The sequence below is a fragment of the Kogia breviceps genome, chromosome 8, assembly GCF_026419965.1.
Source record: "Kogia breviceps isolate mKogBre1 chromosome 8, mKogBre1 haplotype 1, whole genome shotgun sequence".
Classification (NCBI taxonomy): Eukaryota; Metazoa; Chordata; class Mammalia; order Artiodactyla; family Physeteridae; genus Kogia; species Kogia breviceps.
This window is the reverse complement of record NC_081317.1, coordinates 73,364,897-73,387,244: the sequence shown is the minus strand read 5'-3', so window position 1 is coordinate 73,387,244 and position 22,348 is coordinate 73,364,897. Positions and strand designations below refer to the sequence as shown.

At 37.5% G+C, this 22,348-nt stretch overlaps 1 protein-coding gene across 2 annotated transcripts in view; it reads left to right on the top strand.

Annotated features, from left to right (window-relative positions):
• Positions 1-917: 917 nt before the first annotated feature.
• PTAR1 (protein prenyltransferase alpha subunit repeat containing 1) overlaps positions 918-22,348 on the top strand; it is a 46,993-nt gene continuing 25,562 nt past the window's right edge. The window contains exons 1-3 of one of the 2 annotated variants that reach the window (XM_067039555.1): positions 918-1,120; positions 11,214-11,383; positions 20,739-20,805. In XM_067039555.1, coding sequence (XP_066895656.1) covers positions 20,755-20,805 — 51 coding nt within the window. In that variant the 5' untranslated portion in view covers positions 918-1,120; positions 11,214-11,383; positions 20,739-20,754. The remainder of the gene's footprint in view (positions 1,121-11,213; positions 11,384-20,738; positions 20,806-22,348) is intronic. The other variant, XM_059072735.2, reaches the window with a different exon arrangement.

Sequence of the window (22,348 nt, the reverse complement as noted above, 5' to 3'; positions counted from 1 at the left end):
TCTAAAAGACTTCAAGGATTAAGTAAAAAGAAACAAAAGCAGCCTGATTTTTTCTAACACAGAGGTTGAAAGAAAATCTGATACACGAAAATTTGAATTACAGCATTTCAAAATCCAAATGGACTAGAAAGCCAGTTTTTCTTATAAAAATTACTTGTAGCAAGGCAAATAGCTATTAAGAGCAAACCTTGACAGGGACTTGGTTTTTTAACTCCAAAACTAACACGCAACGTTCATAGGACACCAAATGACGTGCAAAGCAAAGTACACTCGATGTAGAAAATCTAAAAAATGCCTCTGTACTTCTACTCCCTATATTGAGAGAGCAAATAACTTTTCCTTTCCTTTCCTTTTTCTTCCTTTTTAATCCATTTATTAAATTTTTTAAATTAACTTTTTGAAAGCGTCTGCTTAGTGGCCGAAATTGGCACGCAGGTACAAAAGGTCACCAATACGGTCCGACTGGGCCTCATTCCTCCAAGGGCGTCTCTGGACGGCCTCATCCCTCCAACTAAGAAAATACAGAGAACAAGCTCTCAGAACGCCAAGGGACTAACTGCTTAAGAGGATCTTCACTCTCGGTTATACTTTCCTCCAGGAGCATTCTGGGACTGGCTCCTTTCCTGAACAGGTGAGGACGGGTGGTCTGGGCGGGGTATTTAGGCCAGACCCTGGCTCTGGGAGTGACCTTAGGACCCCTCACTCCTCGGCCCCCAGTGGACTAGAAATTAAAATAAAAAGTGTAATACAGCAACCTGAGGTAACTTTGCAAATGAGTCTGCAGCATCTTCTCGGGCGCTTGCTTACAAACTCGCTTACGAGAGGAAGTCAGGGACCAAGCTGCCAGCTTCAGCCTCACCAGGGACCACACACCAGCCGACCGCGGGCTGACCCGGAAGTGCTCGGCGGCGGCCTTCGAGGCGGGGGCAGGGGCGCGGCCAAACCGGCGCACACGCGCGCGCTCCCCGGGAACTCCCGCGGGTGGCTCGGCGCTCTCCCGGAGGCGCTCCCGAGCCGCCGCGGACGCCGCCAACATGGCCGAGACGAGCGAGGAGGTGGCGGTGCTGGTGCAGCGGGTGGTGAAGGACATCACCAACGCCTTCAGGAGGAACCCGCACATGTGAGTCGCGCGCCGGCGGTACCCCCGTCTCCGCCGCCTCCGGGGGTCGTCGGGGGCGGGAGGGGGCGGGGCCAAGCCTCGAGCCGACCTCGGACTGCAGGTCTTGACCCGCGCGCTGCTCACAGGAGCCGACTGAGCCGGGTCGGGGCCCGACAGTTGTCGGCCGCCGCGGGGCCAGCTTTCCGCTACCGGAACAACCTCTCGGGCGAGTCCTTAGAAGTGACCTCGGAAAATCAAAACGTTGCGACTTTGTTTGGTTTTCCTCCCTCCCACCCCTTTCCCAGGAGTTCACAAAACTCGAAAGACTTCACCCGTGTGTCCACGTCCCACATCCGTTTAAGGGACACGGTGTGGGTCAGTATGTGCTTTGTTAACACAACTCTTGAGGTTCATCCCAGACCTTGGTAAGTAGGAGTTACTGATCATCTTATTCTCCATGGGCCAAAACCCCCTCAGTTTACTAGCCGAAGGTAGCTTGAGGCTGCTTTTGACTTTCGACTCACCTGTTCCAAAATTGTAGAGGAACTTGGATGAAACATTTTGTTTTGAAGGTGAACAGGGCATTCTCAAGGGAGTAGTTTCTGTAGGCACAGGTTGGGTCTGATGAAACCTCGACACTTTTTAGCATTAGCTGATTCATAGTTACAGGGAGCATATTAATTCTTTTTTAATTCAAACGCTGCTGCCCTGTTTAAGTAGGACACCACAGAACTGACACATGTATCTTTCCCTCCTTCCTTTCCATTTTACTTGGAGTACTCCGGGAAGATCCGGTAAGAGACTGTATTCTCTTTGATACTTCTGCTTTTACATAACGAAAAAGAAGCTATTAAAGGAGAGATGTATCTACACATTGTACAAAAGAGTAAGGAAGAAGCAAGAGTGTAGCTATTTTCCTATCCTTCCTCCCTTCATCTCACCTCCCCTCAAGAGAAAGAAACATGGAATCCAGTTTTACATTGTTTTCACTTTACCTAATTGCTTATGGAGTTTTTAAAAAATATTTTATTCTTTAAACTGGAACGCATGAATTATTCTTTTTAAGCATTCTAACTCCTTAAGCTTTTCCACTGAAAAGAGGTGCCAAACCTTCATCTAAATGAAGTGTTCTTTTCCTTCAAGGTGATGCCCTCAGATGTCTTGCTCCCTCGTGGCACACAGTAGGAGACCTGCAGCTGTGCCTCATTAAAAACAAGACACTGCTGGCCTCAAAACACACCTGTCACCTCTGACAGCATCCACTTCCTTTCCCCTTGTGACTGCTGCCTTTTTCAGAATGAGAGTGTTTGGAATGATTTCCTGGCAGTAACCATAGTGGGCACTGGGCCTTCTAAAGAATGCTTTGATGCCTTGTTGTATATCAGTCTTTCAGTCCCCTTTTGAGAATGAGAGCTTGAGTGCAAGTAAGAGACATTCTCAAAAAAAAAAAAAAAAAAGTTGGACAAATGAAATGACTATTTTCTCATCATTTGGGGTTTTTTTTCTTAAAAGAAATTGAGGAGGTTAGAAAGAAGTCTAATAAGTACAGTAATCATCTTAGTTTGTCTTCTTTGAAGTAGACTAGAAAAGCATCAGTATTTCATATTTGAAAAAACTTGAGTTTCAGTGTTCATTGGCCTGGCATATTGAAATAGTGCAGTTTGGAACACATCCCAATTCTTCTGGATCTTTTTTTTTTTTTTTTTTCCTGTATGCGGGCCTCTCACTGTTGTGGCCTCTCCCGTTGCGGCGCGCAGGCTCCGGACGTGCAACCTCAGGACGCACAGGCTCAGCAAGCACAGGCTCAGCGGCCATGGCCCACGGGCCCAGCCGCTCTGCAGCATGTGGGATCTTTCCGGACCGGGGCACGAACCCGTGTCCCGTGCATTGGCAGGCGGATTCTCAACCACTGCGCCACCAGGGAAGCCCTGGATCATATTTATTGAAACTCATAAAGGACTTTAATGCCCCCCATCGCATTTTTTATGAGATCTCATCAATGTGCTCTCTGCCAATGTATAACTTATAATTATTAATAAACATTTGGGTCATTCAGTATTTTTTAAAGTTTAAAATAATTTGGGCCTTTGAAATAATGATATAGATCTGAAAATTTTCAATAGCTTAACTCATTGTTTAATATTAATCTTCAGCTATATTTTGGTACATATTCCTTACAGTAACAATATCTCCAGTAATATTACAATGCGTCTTTAAAAATGTCTTATAATTTGGACTTTTCAAAATTGCTCGTACTTCCTCCCCTCATCTAACCCTTTTACTGCCAAAATATATATGCTCTATTTCTAGTTAAAAGAAAAAGGCATCATTTACCTTCAAAGTTAGTACCTAATTACACTTTTCAGTATTATAAAAGAAAGTTTTTTATTCTTTACTTTTTGTTTTCCTCTTTTCTACAAATACAAGATAGATCATAATGTTATTAGCCAATATCTACTACAGTAAATATATTGACTTTGGAAATTTCTAGCCAGTAGGAGTTGAAGATATAATGGGTGAAATGTGGATTTTGTTACTGGTGGGTATGGATAGGTTACCCTTTCTCAGCCTGTTTCTTCTTTCTCTTTTTTTTTAAAATTAATTTTTTTATTTATTTATTTTTAACTGCGTTGGGTCTTCGTTGCTGCGCGCGGGCTTTCTCTAGTTGTGGTGAGCGGGGGCTATTCTTCGTTGCAGTGCGCGGGCTTCTCGTTGCGGTGGCTTCTCTTGTTGCGGAGCATGCATGGGCTCTAGAGGCTGATGAAAACGAAGGAAAATCACCTCACACAGTGTCTTGCACTTAGTTGCCACTAGGTAAATAGTAGACTTAACCTAAAGACTTAACCTGAATCCCTGTGTTCCTTAGGAAATATATTGGCCAACTGAATGATGAGTGTGAAGCACTTTATAAACTGAAAAATACCATGCAAGTGTTGTTTGTGTGGTTGACTCCTAGAGAATACTTTGGAAAAATAACTGAAGGCTTGACCCAGCGACAGGTATTAGCTTAATGTACTGATGCTGTGCTACTGTGGAGGACAGCTGTTTACAGTGTAATTAGGGTCATGTCAAAGTTCTCTTATCCAGAAAGTTATTAGTTTTTATTACTCTGTAATATTTATTGAACTCTCACTGTTTATGTAGCTACCATGTTCACAGTATGGAATAAGAAGTATAAAATACAGTTCTTGTACTTCAAGGCCCTCAGAAATATCTGTGATGTTGGAAATGTTCTTTATCTGTCCTGTCCAAATGGTAACCACTAGCCATATATACGTTTTGAGTGCTTGAAATGTGGCTAGTGCGAAAGAACTAAATTTGAACTTTTATTTAATTTTAATTGATTTATACATAATGGACACATATGCCTGGTGACCACTGTATTGCACAGTGCAGGTCTAGATGGAGACCTAAGACTTGTATGTATGAACGGTGCATTTACCCTGCAAAGCAGTTTATAGTAAGGGCTGGACTAGCAGTATGGTAAGCAAGTTGTACGTGAGTCTTTTAGTTAAAAGGGAAGCTGGGTATGTCTGGGCTAGTGCTCTTAGGGGAGGTGGGTTTTTGAGTGGCACTTTGAAGACAAGGTAGGATTTACAGTCTTGGAGCCCTCTACAAGAAGCAGTGAATGGACTAAAAGTAACAAAATGTGATTGAAAAGATAAAGTAGGGACAGATAATGGAAGTCCTTGACTATCTGACTTAATTTCATTCATTCCATCGGGTGCATTCAGCAAAAGAATGTTTCTATTTGATAGATACAATGCTGGTCTCTAGGTATATGGGGCTAGGATTGGGGTATAGATTGATGTACACACCACACTTGGTCCCTGCCCAGTGGAACTTTAAACAAATCAACAAACAAATTATGAAAAGAGCCCCAAAGGATAAGAAGGATAGTTTGAATGAATAATAACAGAGAGGACTAATTTAGGATGGAAGGTCAAAATAGTTTTCCTGAGGAAATAGCAATTAAATTGAGACATGAGGCTTGGATAAGAGTTGGCTCAGGGAAAATATGCTTCTTAGGCAGTGGGTAGGCCCCAGTGAGAATTTTTGACTAAGGCAGTAGTAATGAAAGGCAGTTTCAGATCGTCTGCAAGTTGAACTGAAGAATAGGAAAGCATAGAATCTTAATTGACTTCTTACACTTGATTTTTATCTATTTATTTGAACAGTAGTATACTTGTACAAGTTTGGGTTTGCAGTCTCACAGTCCTGGGTTTGAACCTTGGCTTGTTATTTACTAGCTGAGTAGTCTCAGACAGGACTCCTCATCTACAAAATGGAATTAAAATTCCTACTTTATAAGATTAATGTGTGGAATAAATGAAATAGTGTATGTAAAACCTAAAACAGAGCATTGCATATAATAAACACTCAGTAAATAATAGTAATTTGTGTATCTGTTTTCTAAATAGGGTCAGTAATATAATTTCAGTGATAGTAATCTTTAGAATTGAGAAACCTTATGAGCTCTCTGAAATATCTTAATCACCAGTAAAGTTTTAGTTAACAATATGCAAGGGTCAGTTCTTTTAGATACTTTTCTAACTTTTTGGTCATTCTGGAAAGAATTACAGTTTGAAGGGAAAAAAAATAACTATTAGATTAAAAAGATTTGTACCATTTGCTGAATCTTGGGCTGTTTTCTCTTCAGTCACTCCACATTACAGCGTTCAGTTTTAATATTTGGGGACCATCCTCACCTACCCGACAGGAAGCTGGTCAATATTACTTTTGTAAATAAGTGGACCTACTCCAGTTAGACTGATGTTTCTGAAAAGTACAGACAAGAGAAGCTGTCTAAACATGAGGAACAAGGTTAGTATCAATGTTGTATGAACCTTGAACTTCATCTGGAAGTTAGTGGATCCACATTGTGAAGTGAAGCGCTAAGGGAGATATACCATTCTGTGGATGATTTTTTTAAGTAAATATGTAGGTTCATAGGTTCATTCCATGTTGCTATTCCTTTGGAGCAGCCTTCAAAGGAAACCTAAAAAGTGAGCACTGTGGTTTCTCATTGAGAAGACTGGAATTTGATCACTGTCCCAAATTTTCATGTTTGTAAAAATCCCATGACCTTGTTAATGCAGATATTTACTTGAGTATCCTGGTTAAGCACCAGGAATCTAAATTGCCAGAAACCTAAAAATAAAAAGGAATGGAATGTGGTGGTAGTGAAAGTGTCAGAAATTTCTCTTAGACTATTTCATAAGGAAAAAACTGGAGATGTATTTGATGTTTACAGCACATTCATTGCAACCATGAATGATACAGAAATTATATAAGAAAATGTTTAATGTGCATTGTTAAATTAAAAGAAAAAAAAAAGAATTATAGGGTCTTCCCTGGCAGTCCAGTGGTTAAGATTCCGTGCTTCTACCACAGGGGACACGAGTTCCATCCCTGGTCGGGAAACTAAGATCCCACATGGGGCACAGCCAAATAAATAAATAAATAAAAATTTAAAAAGGATTATAGAAGAGTATGTCCAATATAATCCCACTTTTGTAAACTACTTAGAAAAAAAGGATGCATACCCAACATTACTGGTGGTAGAGGGATGACAAATGACTTTTAGTTTTTTTTTCCCTGAATTTTCCAACTTTGAGTATGAAATTAGAATTTAAATAGGCAGAAATCTTGCTAGAGCTCTAAAAGGAGTTAATCTAAAGCCTGCTTGCTTTCACTGATGTCTTTATTTTCACTAGTGTCAAAGGTTTTGGGCTAAATAGTAGGAGATCCAGATTTTGAATTAAGCCAGTAGCACTATGACCTTGAGTAATCACGTTAACCTCAGTCGATCTCAGTTCCCTCATCTGACAAAATGAGAGACTGGAGGAATGAAGTCCCTTCCAATTTCAAAGTGATTCTGGAATTCTGTTCTAAATTGTCTGAAAAAAAGTGGACTATGACCTAAGGGACTAGGCATAGGAGAAATCTGAAGTCAAACACACTGTTACTTGGAATCTTACTGACCTACCTTTATGAAGTACATGTTATATTTTTAGGAAGCAGCAAATCACTGTATCTTACGGTCAAATAACTTGACAAAGGCTTAACTTTCTTTGCTTTAGCTCAGTTAAGAGCTCAGGCTCTTAACTGAATTAATGGTAATATACTTCATCTCTGCCTGGTACTTTGTAGCTTACCACAATCTTTACATTGTATTATTTACTTTTCATAACTGGCAGGAAAGGCATTGTTATTTCTGTATTTCAGATGAGGATACTGATGGCAAATGCCTAGTCAAATTCACATTGATCAGTGGTAGAATGGAGACTAACTAGAACCCTGGACCTTAGAAGATTGAGTGCTTTTGTCTCTACATCGTCCTACCTCTTTTGATGTTTCTTTTTTTTCATCGTGCTTTATATTCCCTGATGTGACCATTTTCATTCTCTTTACATGAGAATAACTTTTGGGTTTCTCAGTCATAAAATTTGAAAGCTGGATGAGACCTAGCAGCCCATTTCTCTTATTTAGAAACGTAATGCAATTCCTCTATTTTACAAATGAAGAAATTGAGGTCTACAGAGGCCAAGGAGATAGAGATATCAATACATATATAGAGAGATATATCTATATCATATTGACAGAGCTAGGATTTGGACCCACTGCATTAGAAGGAAATCAGAGGTAATGTTCTTTTGGAGAGTCAAGAAGTGATAATCTTTGAAAACTATTTGAATATTATCACTGAAGTGAACTGATAATCAGCGTTCCAGTAGCAGTTATTGAGCACTTGCTATATCCAAGGCAGTCTTGTTTTTTAAAATTATTTCTTGGAAGGATAATAGCCAACTAAAGTAGTGTGGTTTTATTTGTGCAGATGGTTCTGTACTTTCATTTAGGTACCAGATTATTAGTTGGGCATTTTATGTGTGGTGTAAATAGTGAGCAAGGCAGGTTTTTACATTGTGAATTTAAGTAAAAAGTCCTCCCCACAAAATGGACGATACTCAGAAGCTAGGATGTTTTTATTCTTGTTACTCTAACATTCATATTGTTGACTTTTGCAGTTCTTTGTAGTGTTGTAGGTGGTTGTTAGATCTCAGAAAACGGACTTTCTTGAAATAATTACACTGAGTTTATTATTTTTTAACTATAATTCTAGTTTTCTTAAAATATTATTTTACATAGTAATACCTGAACACCAGAAAATACCAGCAATTCAGACATGTATTTAGTCAGTTATAGATCTAGATGTGGCTAGTTGTCCTAATAGTGTGTTAGATTAGATTAGATTTCATATCACCAAATACAAAAATATATTTTGAAATGCTGGACATTGGCCTCAGATGCTCTCTCAGCATTGCCCCATTCTTCCTAAGAACTTCATTTATATTACTAGAGTGGGAAAGTGTTAACATTTTATTTTAGATATTGAGACAACTCCCCAGCAAAACCATCAGCTTTGTGTAGTCTGGGACCACCTTGTTTTATTCATTTTTGCATTTTCAGAACCTAACACAGTATCCCATTCATCGTAGTACTCAGGAAATGTTTAGACAGTACTGGCATGGTGTATCAAAACACCCCTGAGTCAACTGAGTCAGTTGTCAGGACAAAAAGCCTTAGGTCCCAAAGTCTACTTGGGAGTTAAATCAGCTCAAAAGAATGGTTAGCAACCCCTAGAATACCCTCTTTTATTGATATATCTCTGTGTCACTAATGAAGTGATCAGTAGGAAGTAGGTTACTTCTGAGCTATCCAGTTTAGAGTTTCCAGGGCAGATTTTATTTTAGTTCCACAGCCTCCCACCAGTTTGTGATGGTGGCCTAACAGATAAAGAGTGCTTTTCCTATAACCTGTAATTGAACAGTTTTCCTCTTTGCATTTGTCAGCCAGCATACTGTCTTGGCAGGGGAATTCAAGGGCATAATAGACGCTGTCACACATAAGCTCTGAAAACCAGTTCTTTATTCTGTTTTTTAAAAACACATTTTAAAAAATCTGCTTAGATGCTCTAAAAATATTTATGTCAACTGCTCTTGTTAAAAGGTTTCTTGTAAGTTATTCATTAATTAGTGGAAGAACATACTATTTGAGAAAGGATGTTTCACATAGACAAGAACTGTAAATTCTTTATAGTTGAAAGGAATGAGTGTAGGTTTTACAAAAATATTTTTGTGTTTGCTGCTTCATTTACTGTGTAAGTCAACTGCCCTATGTATTGTTTATTAAATCTCTGCCTGTAATGTAAATTTTCTTTTTTTTTTATTGGAGTATAATTGCTTTACAATGTTGTGTTAGTTTCTGCTGTACAGTGAAGTGGATCAGTTATATGTGTACATATATCCCCTCCCTCTGGGACCTCCCTCCCACCGTACCCCCATCCCATGCATCTAGGTCATCACAGAGCACCAAGCAGAGCTCCCTGTGCTATACTGCAGGTTCCCACTAGCTATCTATTGTACACATGGTAGTGTATATATGTCAGTCCTAATCTCCCAATTCATCCCTCCCTTCCCTTCCCCCACTGTGTCCACATGTCCATTCTCTACGTCTGCATTTCTATTCCTGCCCTGCAAATAGGTTCATCTGTACCCTTTTTCTAGATTCCACATATATGCGTTAATATACGATATTTGTTTTTCTCTTTCTGACTTACTTCACTCTGTATGACAGACTCTAGGTCCATCCACATCTCTACAAATGACCTAATTTTATTCTTTTTATGGCTGAGTAATATTCCTTGTATATATGTACCACACTGTCTTTATCTGTTCATCTGTCGATGGACATTTAGGTTGCTTCCATGTCCTGGCTATTGTAAATAGTGCTGCAATGAACATTGTGGTACAGGTATCTTTTTGAATTGCAATTTTCTCAGGATATATGCCTAGTAGTGGGATTCCTGGGTCAAATGATAGTTCTATTTTTTGCCTGTAATGTAAATTTTCAACTTAAGTTGATGTGGATTAAGGGATATAGAAGCCACCACAGATGAAAATGGTCAAATCCTGAAATGTATTTTGTGTTTTAACAATATTTACATATTAGCATGTTTTTTATTTTAGAAATGTATAAAGAATTATAAAAAAGAAAAGAAAAAATGGCCCACCGTCTCACTGATAATATAATTTTATTAATAATCTGGTCTAATATATTTATTAGCAGGCAAGCATAAATACATTTTTGACATTTTAAAAATCATATATAATATGTACAAGTAACTAGAAAATTTAAACTGTATAAAAATAAATCCTCTCCCCAAAAGGTTCTTGGTATCCTTTCAAGAAATTTTTTAGTGCATCTATATATCTTTTTAAAAGATTATACAGGGACTTCCCTGGTGGTCCAGTGGTTAAGAATCTGCCTTCCAATGCAGGGGACGTGGGTTCGATCCCTGGTGGAGGAACTAAGATCCCACATGCTGCGGGACAACTAAACAACTAAACCAATGTGCTCTAGAGCCCACACACCACAACTAGAGAGAAGCCCATAACCAAGAGCCCATGTACTGCAATGAAGACCCAGAATAGCCAAAAAAAAAGAAAAAGAAAAGGACTAGGGCTTTGCCCTTAAAAAAAAAAAAAAAAAAGATTATACAAAGGGCTTTGTGCTGTACACTGTGTTTGGCATTTTGCTTTTTTTGTTTTATGTATCGTGGCACCCTTTCCATACCAGCATACGCAGATTTACCTCATTATTTTTTTTCAGCTCTATCACATGGATGAACCACATTTATTTTACCAGTCTTATATTGTTTGATACACATTCAGAGTATTTCCAGATTGTTGCACTGTTGCCATGAATATCCGATGAATTCATATATTTTGGCACAGGATAATTTCTGAACAGTAGAATCACAGGGTCAAAGGGTATATGTACTTTAAAAATTGACAGACATTTTCAAATTTCTATTCAAAGATTAGACCAGTTTTCATTCCTGTAACAGCGAGTACAGCATACTAATTTTTCCATACTCTTGTCAGTATTAGCAAACTTTTAAAAGATTATTATTTCTACCAATCTAGTGGTGAGCTAAATATTTTTAAGAAAGGGAAATATGTACAGTTTTTTAATATTCTGTAGGATATGAAAATTTTTGAAAAGGCTAGTATTCTTATCTTTAATTCTTTTTTATGTTTTACATATTAAGAGATGAAATTGGCCTGATCCCATGTCCTGAAGCTAGGTATAATCGGAGTCCCATAGTCCTGGTTGAAAACAAACTTGGCGTGGAGAGCTGGTGTGTCAAGTTCCTTTTACCGTATGTCCACAACAAACTCCTTTTGTACAGAACAAGAAAGCAATGGCTGAACAAAGATGGTAAGTATGGAGTCTATCCTATTTCTTTGACTTTTAGAAGCAGCATGAAATATAGTGGGAAGAACCCTCTCTGATGTTGCCATTCCTGGATTCTAGTTCTGGCTTTTTCATTCACTGCCTGGGCAGACGTTTAACGTCTCTGTCAACTGAGGAGCTTGGACTCATCACTCGTTTTCTAATTTTGCATCCATGATGATTCTGTGGAAGGTGCCTCAAGCAGGGTGCCAGGCACTCTACTGCAAACAGATATTCTGATTTTTTTTTTAATGTATTGGGGTCATTTGTAAGATATTTGAAGAAAGCATCTTATGGCTAAAAACAGTTTGAAAATCTGTGAAGTGGGCTCTAGTCCCTACAAGCTCTGATTCTCTGGTTTCTAATCCTTTAGTACATTATGAGCAATAGAACTCATTTAGTAGCAGTCCAAATGAGATAACCAAGGTGTGATGGTGGTAGTTATACTGTGAACCAGGTCAGTGGTTTATGATGGTGCTGTTGTACTTTGACTCCCAAGTAAGCTCTGGCCCACTGTGTTCTGTTCCTGTGCTGAAATGAGCAAAAGAAAACCATCCCATTTCTTTTTCTGCTTCTCTGAGGTAGTTCTTTGCTGCATCAGACAATCCCTATTTATCCCACCTGGTGTCTTTTCCCTGTCTTCCCCCTATGTGATGTTAAGCCTCCATGTACACAAATTCAGTTTACTCTTTAGGTAAATGTAAGATCTGAGTTCTCACTTTTTTGGAGAGTATTCATCCAAGACCATATTCTTGACTGTTTCTGTAAATCTCCTTCCCCTTCCCACATACAGCAGTACCTTCAAAAGTGCTCAGTATATCTGGTAGCTAATTTTGAATAAGAACTTTGTTTCTTAGAGAATTTTAATTATAAGTTCAGTAGCCATTACTGAGGGCCTCCTCCTACCTGAAGCTGTTCTAAGTACTTTGGGGGATAAAAAGATGAATACCTGTTTCCTTTACTCAGGAAGCTTATGGTTGAGTGAGGAACAATCTCTTCGTGGAGAATAGTGTTGCCAAAGGTGACATGCCAATTTCCTTGTGTTCCTCTTGGCATTGTCCTTAATATACTGTCATAATAGGTTAATAGCACTTTTCCCTGTTTAGACCAGTAGAAAAGGTAATCTTATTTGAAGGTTTAATGTGAAATAGTTTCTATTTTCTGTTTCACTCCATTAGTCCACTGATATATATATTTCTTAATTATAAGGCTATGTCTAAGTTTATGGCATAACTTAAGTCTGTGGCAGAAAGTTAAAGGCATAAGTTTAGGCATAAACTTAAAGTTAAGGGCATTTATCTGTTGTTAGACCCTCTTTCATTCTCCATTCCATTACCCTATAGTCGTTTTCATCAACATTAAGGTACAAAGTAGCACCATGTGAATCCATCAAGTTATTTTTTTGCCTAACAGAGCTATACTGTGTATATTCTGGCACACAGAAATGTATAATTGAGCCAATACATAACTAACTCTGCAGGGGGAGACAAATGACGCTCTTGTAGAGAAGAAGCAGTATGAATTTGAAAGTGTCAAAGGCTGTTGTCTCAGATCATTAGCTTTTGCCCATTCATGTATGCAGGCTGTTGTCTCAAATCATTAGCTTTTGCCCATTCATGTATGCTAGCCCAACCCGCCTTCTTTCTGTAGTCTTCCAAGTTCTTCTTTCCATTTCCCTCTTTCTTGTCTTTCTGGGTAGTTCACTGTAGGCATTGCTAAATCTCCTCATCATGTAGTTTTATCTTGATAGACACGGGAGAACCCAGGCAGAAGATCAAATGGTTAAGCTCACTCACATGAATTGTTGACATCTAAGGTTTGAATTCTGATGCAACTGTGTGTGTGTACAGAAGCAATTTGATTTTATCTTAACCTATATCTTCATGGAAGCAGTTTTCAATTTCACTTTTTGGGGGCAGCGACAGTATAGTTCAATGTGGTGTCATATATTACTCAGGTTGTATTATTGGTAAAAATATGGAAGTGAGTTTCTGATTTGACAAAAAAAGATACCTGAAAATGCAGACTGACTAACATAAGAGTGTTCTGCTAAACTTGTGAAGTGAAGAACACAGTGGTGAATTTTGCTAAGGAAAGAAAGTTAAAAGTATTAGGAAAAAGCAGTTATTTCATGAAAATGCTATACTTTTAAAATTGTTTTTGTAGGAAATATACATATAAGAGCCAAGTGAAGAAAGCTGGCAGTTTAAGAACAATTTCAGAAATGCCAGTGTCTTTGTGATTGATCATGCCCAAATCCTAGGCATTCCCTTAAGAATGTATTCTGTAACTGCAGGTGACCTTTATTCTGGGGATGTATTTTTTTTCTTTTTAACCAGACTGAATTCATGCTCTCATTAGTGTGCTGAATTCCTTAGATGTTTGAAAATCATCTGTATTAGTCAGGGTTCTCCATAGCAACAACCAATAGAGATTTTATGTATATATATACATAAAATGAGATTCATTATGATGAATTGGCTCACATGATTATGGAGGCTGAGAAGTCCCACAATCTGCTTTCTGCAAGCTGGGGACCCAGAAAAGCCAGTGATTTAATTCAGTTTGAGTCTGAAGGATTGAGAAGCAGGGGAGCCAGTGGTTTACATCCCAGTCTGAAAGCTGGAGAAGATAAGATGAGGTGTCCCAACTCAAGGAGACAGAGGAAGCAAAAAAGGAGTAAATTCTCCTGTTTTCCTCCTTTTGTTCTATTCAGGTCCTCAACAGATTGATGTTCACCCACATTGGGGAGGGCAGTCTACTGAGTCTGCAGATTCAAATGTTAATCTCATCTGAAAACACCCTCACTAATACACTCAGAAATCATGTTTAGTAATGTTTAATCTGTGCACCCTGTAACCAGTCAAGTTTAACCATAGTTTAACCAAAAGTAACCATCACAGCCTCCCTGTTTAATTACTTAGAGAGAAACTAATATTTTTTAAAAGTGTGCTGCAGTAATAGCCATATTTGGGAGAGGGGTGATAGTGTAATTCTGATTTATGAAAAATCCATGGCAGAAACAAAAAGCAAGAGAGAAGTCCATAGCATTAGAGTCCTGACTGAGTAGTGCTCTGTCCCACACTCTATCTTCAAGTCAGCCCTTCCATCTTTTTATTGTTGTTGTTCTTCCCTCTTTCTCACAGTGCTTGCTCTCAGTCCATCACTGAGCTCTCTCTTAATCTCTTCACTTCTTATTTTTCATCTGGACAAATATTATTACCTCATAGTTGGTCTACCCCATTTTCGGCCTCTCTTCTGTAATCCATGTCCGTCATGCCACTAGTCAGTTGTTTCAAACAACACTTCTTAGAAACACAGTTTGAAAGATGCTTTTCTGAAATAAGTATCCTCTTGTTTCATGATGCCTAGAGGGACAAGGTAGAGTCATTATCCTTGGCATGGTATTCAGGGGCCTTCACGATCTGTCCCCAGGTTGCATTACCAGCTTTTTCCTCTACTTTTATATTCAGCATCAGAGGTTGTAGACTCTCAGCCCACAGGCTGAAGCCAGCCCACATGTTTATTTCGTTTTGGCTTATATAATGTTTTTAAAATTGTTTTTAAAACAACTTTGTTGTTGGATAAACATTTCAAATCAGGATGAACTTCTAAAATTAAGATGGAAATACGGATTTCTGCCTTCACTTGAAAAATCAGAAGCCTTGGATGCATCCGTTTCTGCACAGCAGCAATTGGCTGAGGATCATAGCCTCTGCTTTTCTTGACTAGGCAAGCCTATTCCAGTTGACTGCAACCTCCTCATGTCCTTCAGACACTGAGGCAGTGTCATTTGCTACTTACCAGGTTTGCTTTGCCTCTTTTTTGCCATTTGTTTGAACCCTGGAAGCATTTGAGTTTGCAACTGTTTGATGTACATTCCAGCCACAACAAACACTGTTCCATTCTTGGACTTTGCTGTGTACTACTGCCTTAATTCCATGCCTTTGCTGAGGTCAGGTTCAGGTCTAAAGTTGTCATTATTGTTGTGTTTGCCAACACACACACATGTGAAGCCTCTTGACTGCTCCAGGAAGCAACAATTACTCCTTTGCACTCCTGTGGGAGTCCTTATTCATACTGCATGCATAGTAGGACTTACCACACTTGATTGTAGTTGATTATTTAAACAACATTTATCCCAGCTAGATTGTGGGTTTGTTAGAAAGAGGGGTTATAGCTTGTCTTTATTTACTCAGCACTTTTATGTGTTCAATAGACATTTGTCAAATAAGTAACAAGACTTTGGTAAGCAAGAGGTTTTAGCTTGCTTAGTCTGGCTATTGATTCAATGACTATATTCTGTAATAAACAAGACCTTTCTGATATTTACCACTAGCCTCACCTCAAGCTTCTCTTGTTGTGGTAACCTGAATGTATTTTAGAGGGAGAGATTAATTAATCCAAGTTGACCTTGGATTTATTTTTAGATGCATGAAAACATCTCTGTAGAGACAGTTGTCAAACCCAGTGTCCAGTACCAGGTGACTGTTCACCTTGGGCCATTTCTAGAATGCATTGAAGCCAAGAAAGCATATTGGTCTTTCTCTGACTTTTCTGTAACATCCTTAAATGTTCTCTTTGTTACGGCTGAAATTTAGGTACTTTTTTCCTGTGTATAATGTGCCCTGATTCATTTTCTCCTTGTGATGTGATGATGAGCTAGTAATATATTGCAGTGTGTGTAACAAAGGAATGGTTATTTGCTGGTATATGTTCTGGTGTTTGGAGAGAGATCTGTTTAATTTCAAGAGACTGTAGGGATATCAATAACTCACATCTTGGTAAAACTGCAAAGAAATGTTATATAGTTGATGAGATGGACAGAGTGAAATAGTCAACTGTTGATTATACATGTTTATCTTTAGATCTTTGGTTCAACCCTCACTTGAAGACAGCAAAGTAATTGTAGACAGTGTGCTAGGTTGGAAAGAGCATCTTCTTTGCAAGAAAAACGGAGCTGGATTTAGACTCAATTTATCAGCACACTGAAGTCATTTAGCAGTGATTTTAGGCAAATTACCTGACCTTTTCCTAGTTCCACACCAAAAGAAGGGAATTCTCACAGGTCTCAGAGGGTTGTTGTGAGGATCACATGAATTAGTGTATGTAAAGCACCCAGCACAGAGACTGGCATGTCATTGACTCTCAAGAAACACTAGTTTCCTTTCTCTCATTTATCCAGAGCCAGTGAGGAAGAAGAGCAGAAAAATATATATAATTCAGTAAGGATTCTTTAATTATGTCCAATATTTATAACCTAGTTACGTCTCCTTCATTGGCCCTTTTCCATTTCTGATATTCTACTTCACCCCCACCTCTTGGATCTGACTGGAATGCTGCTTAAAGGAAGTCCCATCTGAACTTAAGTCCTGAATCAGGAAGAGTTAGTTGTTTATCAAAGAGGAAAGAGGAAGGGCATGTGACTGTATGTGTTACTAGGCATTACTGGTGGTTGGCCAAGGCTGTTGATAAGTTTTAAGTGTGTTTAGAGAATAAGTATGTTTAGAGAACAGGTGGGGTTTGAGAAGGATCCCTCCACTCAGCAGTCACTGCTCAGCCAGCTCAAGAGATTCTTTTCCTCCCTCTGGTGGCATCCAATCCCAGTATCATTTATAACTGGTCTACGAGATACAGGCTTTGTAACAAGAGTTATCACTGAGTGCTTGCTGTGTGTCAGGTATTGTCCTAACACTTCATGGGTATGAATCATTTAATACACCATGAGGTAGTACTATTATTAGCTCAGTTTTATGTATGAGGAGGACACTAAGGCACAGAAAGATTGATGTGCCTTGGAACTTCCCAGTCAGTAGTAGAGCTGGGCTCTGAACCCAACAGCTGCTGTTGCCCTGCTAGGGGGAGACCCTCCAGTAAAAGAAGTGCTCTTCACACATCCACAAAGTGAAAAGTGGGGACTTAGGTATTTTCTGTGTTAGTTTTTGCCTTGTGCTGCTATACAGAAGTATCTTGTGGAGGATGAACTACTCTTCATTTATGGGTGGGGAAGGAGAGTTGCATTAGAAGTACAAACAAATAGCAACTATGATTGGTCAGGTACACATTTTTTTTAATGCAGAAAGGGAGAGTCCAAGAAACTAAATACCAGTTTATCTCATTATCTGGGAAGTGTAATGGATTCTGAAAATTTGTGGACTTAAAATAAAAATTCCAGAGGCCTTCCCATCACGCACAAACATTTTCATGCAGCCACTTAATAACCAAGTGGTTTTTTGTTATTGTTTATTACACAGGTTTAGAAATTTAGACAGCTTCACAATAAGAACAACTGCCTCATTTTTTCTGACTTCTTTGATTAATTGATGTTGAGAATATTCATTTCTTGATAAGTAGTAATGGTGTTTAGTTGGACAAGTATTTATTGAATCTAACTGTGTGTCAAACAGCTATGGAGAAATGAGATGAATCTCATTGCTTATAACACTAAGGTTGATGTTATGATCCCCGTTTCATAGATAAGGAAATTGAAGTTTAAAGACATTAAGTTATGTAGGCAGTAAGTGGAGAAGTTGAGATTTGAACCCAGGCAGAATGGCTTTAAGGCCTGTGCTCTTACCACTTCTCTGTGATGTGGGCAGACTTGGAATTTCTTTGGGGCAGAGGCCATATTTTTTTCATCTTTGATGAATGAATGGGTAATTTGAAGGTGTATTAGAGAGGACCTGCATCCAAAAAATATACAGTCTCATCAAGAGGATAATATTTATATAAGTTCAGTAACAAAGTAAGATATACACAACATAGAGATGAAAGATTGCTTTCAACCATGTAGGTCAGGAAGGCCTTTATAAAGAAAGATGCTTTTTTTTTTTCTTTTAAATTCAGGGATAGGAGGACATTTCTGGCAGAGAGAATAGGAAGCAAGTAAATCTGAGTTATAGCCAGAGAAGAAAAGGTAGGCAGATGGGCAGTATGTTTAGGGAATGGGTGGTGTTTGGTTCAGGTGGAATGTAGCATATGAAGGGAAAGTAATGGAAAGCCAGGCTGACAAGGACATTGGGACCAGATTCTGTTTTCCAGGTACATTTCTCCAGCACCCTCAGCTTTAGTCACGCTCAGGGTACCCATAATCTTTTGAGAGCATACTGTGTGTGAAGTTCCCTGCCTCTTTACCTTTGCTCATGCTTTTTTCCACAGTCTGTAGTACCCTTTACTGTCTTACTCATTTATATAGTCTTCCCTGGGTACTCCAGTAAGAATTAATTGCAGCTGCTTTGGTGGTCCCTAAAATGTGGTATATGTTTCTACTTCACAATTATTTTAGTTTGCCTTGTAATTGTTTACATATTCTCTCCAACTAAAGGTTAACCTTCTAGAAGGCAAGATCAGGTCTTACATTTCTCATAATATCCATTCTCTCAGTCCTGTGGGCCCGGTTTAATCTCTGCACATAGTCAGTACTTGGTATATTTTGGAATTAAAGGAATAATGGTATAGAAAATTGTATTTAATTTCCCTGGTAAATGTTAAATTAGTGCCAAAAACTACTAAGAGTAAAAGAAGGAAGAGGATTATTAGATTGTTCTTTATAGACATATTGACATTATATAATATATACATTGATATTATATAGTATGTTTGTAATATAGACATTTCATGATGCTTGTAATGAGGAAGATAAAGTTCAAGAATAAATGTGTGCTAATCCTACCTTTTGTTGCTCATTTATGAAATGTTATAATATATTCAGTAGTAATGAAATCATAGGCTCACAATAAATGTTAATCTCTTACTGAGATGGTTGAGAATTGAATAATTGATTTTCATATTCACTAATATATTTTAAGATGACTGTAGGGATGCACGTATGTGTATTTACTCTTAGATTTTTACAAGTTTATCTTTTACTTAAACAGAGAGTATCCCAATTATTTATCGTAGACAGACATTTCAACTGCAGTATAGAGTTATTAAAAGCAGTCAGATGCTGTCATTGCACATACTAATTGGGTGACTCTGGGCAAATTCCTTAAACTCTCTAGATGTCCATTTTCAAATATCTTGGATTATGATTGTGAGAATTGAATGAAATAATGTAAATAAAATAGTAGTGTTCCTGATATGTAATAATGCTAAATAATTATAACAGTTTTTATTATTTTATTTACTTAGCATTTAATATGAGCTTGGTAGAGGTTACTGTAATTTAGTATTATGCCCTAGGCTGATCACCTTAATCCTAAAATTCTTTTTTTCAGTTTTAATAAAATGAAGACGATATGTCTAAATATTACTGACTTTGTTTTATTAAATATAGGCTTATGGAGCTTATTCAAGACCATGATAGATAGATACATAGCTAATGAATATGAATAGACTATACAATGAAAATAGAAAATAGTAAACAAAATCAAAAAATGTTTGTATTAATAATTGTAATTAAAGATGTAAATTAAAACAGAAACAAAGTACAATTTATTTTATCTGTCACATTCATTTTAAAAAATATACTTACATAGGTCAAAATTACAGGGACATAAGTACACTCACGTAACTCTTGGTGATGTAAATAGATACAGTCCATTTGGAGAACAATTTGGAAGTGCTTTGTAGGAGCCATACTGATATTTGTATTGTTTGACATAGTAGTTCTACTCCTGGAAAAATATCCAAAGAAAATAATCTATGAGACAAAAAGTATGCTTAAAAATGTTTGTAGTAGTATTATCCATAACAGTAAAAACAAAACAGGAAACAGCCTAAAGAATAAGATAAATGATAATATATTAAACTGAAGGATTGTTACGCAGTTGTTAAAAATGCATACTGTAGCAATATAGGAGAATGCATATGTAATGTTGAGTGAAAAACAGAACAAAATTGTGCATTTATCATTGCTATAACTGTAAAAATGTGTGTTAAGAAGTAATCTTTGCAGGGGAATGTAAATGAATTTTTAACTAAATTGGATTATATGTGATTTTCTTTTTGAAAATTTGCACGTAGTCAGTTCTTGAAATATTTATGAAATTAAATGAACAGTGGTAGAGAAATTGTGTTTCTTTATTTGTGCCAAAAACTACTAAAAGAATGAATAGGTTACTTTGATTATTCTTTATAGACATAAAGTGGTTTCAGTGTCAACTTTTAAAAAGTTATACTTATCATAAGTAGAAGAAAATCTTCATGTCTTTGTATCTGAGGATAATCTTTGTGTCTCTGACAGCTTAGAACAAAGTTATCATTAAAATTACTATGACATGAGATATAAGTATAATGTGATATATATATAAAAAATAAAGAGGACCTTAAAAGAAAGAGAAGCCACACCTTCAAGGGTAGGACTGTTTGTTTTTAATATGACTTCTCTTTATTTTAGAATTGATAGATGTCACATGCACCCTGCTACTTCTAAACCCAGACTTTACCACTGCGTGGAACGTGAGGTACGTCATTCTCATCAGTGATAAAATGAAATTGCCCAAATTTCTGAAGACATATAAGCCCAATGAATTGTTAGCTTTTTGAAAAGTGAAATATAAATCACATATTCATGGCATCTTAAACTTATTTCTTCTTTATAATATCTCCATGACAATTCTAATATACACTTTGCCCCTTTTTGCATGTTTATGTCTGTTCTCCCTAAACTTCTTGCCTGAAATATAAATTTTCATGTTGAATTACAGTATACCATTTGATACATGCTTTTATCTTCCTTCCTTTTTTAGGGGGGGGTAGAAGGAATCAGCATAATTGGTTGTATTGTAAAGTGTTGGTTAGTATATTTGAGAAGCACTGCAGTGCAGTAGAAAGTGTAAAAGTGAGAATTCAAGGTCACAAACTGTTAGTTTAGTCACATTGTGACCTCTGTGGGCAAATCATTTGAAGTCTCTGGCACTCAGTATTTTGGAGAAGGACCACATTTTATTAGTATCTTAAGTTCTTTAATTCTGATTTTGTCACTTTAAACACAGAATACTTTATAGAAATATTAAAATTCAGGCCAGGTTCATTTCTTAAAATTTTCATTTAAACAGTATGTATGGTTTTTAAAAATTGGTGGTTCTTTAGACTAACACAAATTTTCCTGGAGGAAAGCAGGATACAAATTGTAGGTAAATAAAAGTGAAGTCCTGTTGAACATTGTGAATTCATTTAAAATTTCCTGTAGGAAAGAGCCATAGATTATAGCTCTTTATCTTTAAAGATGACTTAAACAATACTTTAATTTTCTGTGAATTTTAATTCCACGTTAGTATTTTATAATACCCACTGAATTTTAAATTTGTAACTAGTTTTATTAAATTTAGGTAACCTCTATTATTTGTTTAAAATTGTCTTGACTGATAATGATCAGATATTTAAAGAGAGAGAAAGGATAGAATGAGACAGAAGGCTTTAAAAATTTTAGAATTCTGATTTTCTTTCATGGAAAGCTCCACAGTGGTTAGGGAGTAGACTAATGTTTATAAGTGGCTACTCTATTCCAGGGACCATACTACAACTTTATATGTTACCTCATTTAACCCAAACAATACTTGACAACATTTGTTCATTCATTCATCAAATATTTATTGATTAACTATATACTCTATGCTAGGTCCTAGGCACTGGGAATAGAACCATGAGCAAAACAAACAAAAATCTCTGTCCTTGTGGAACTTTTATTCTAGTAGAGGAAGAAAAGCAATAAGGACATTAATAAGTGAAATATATGGTAGATCAAGTGTTGGTTAATCCTATGGAGAAAAAGTGGGAAAGGAAGGTAGGGAAGACCAGTAAGAGAAGGGAAGGAATGGTATTGCAATTTTAATAGGCTACATTTGAGCAAAGACTGCCATGAAGCCGGGGATCAATCTCTGTCAGTTTTGGGCTAAGAACATTCCACGTAGAGAGGACAGCAAGTGGAAAAGCCCTCAGTCATGACTAAAGTGTTCCTGGTTATTCTGGAACAGCAAGGAAGCCAGGGTAGCTGGAGTAGCATGA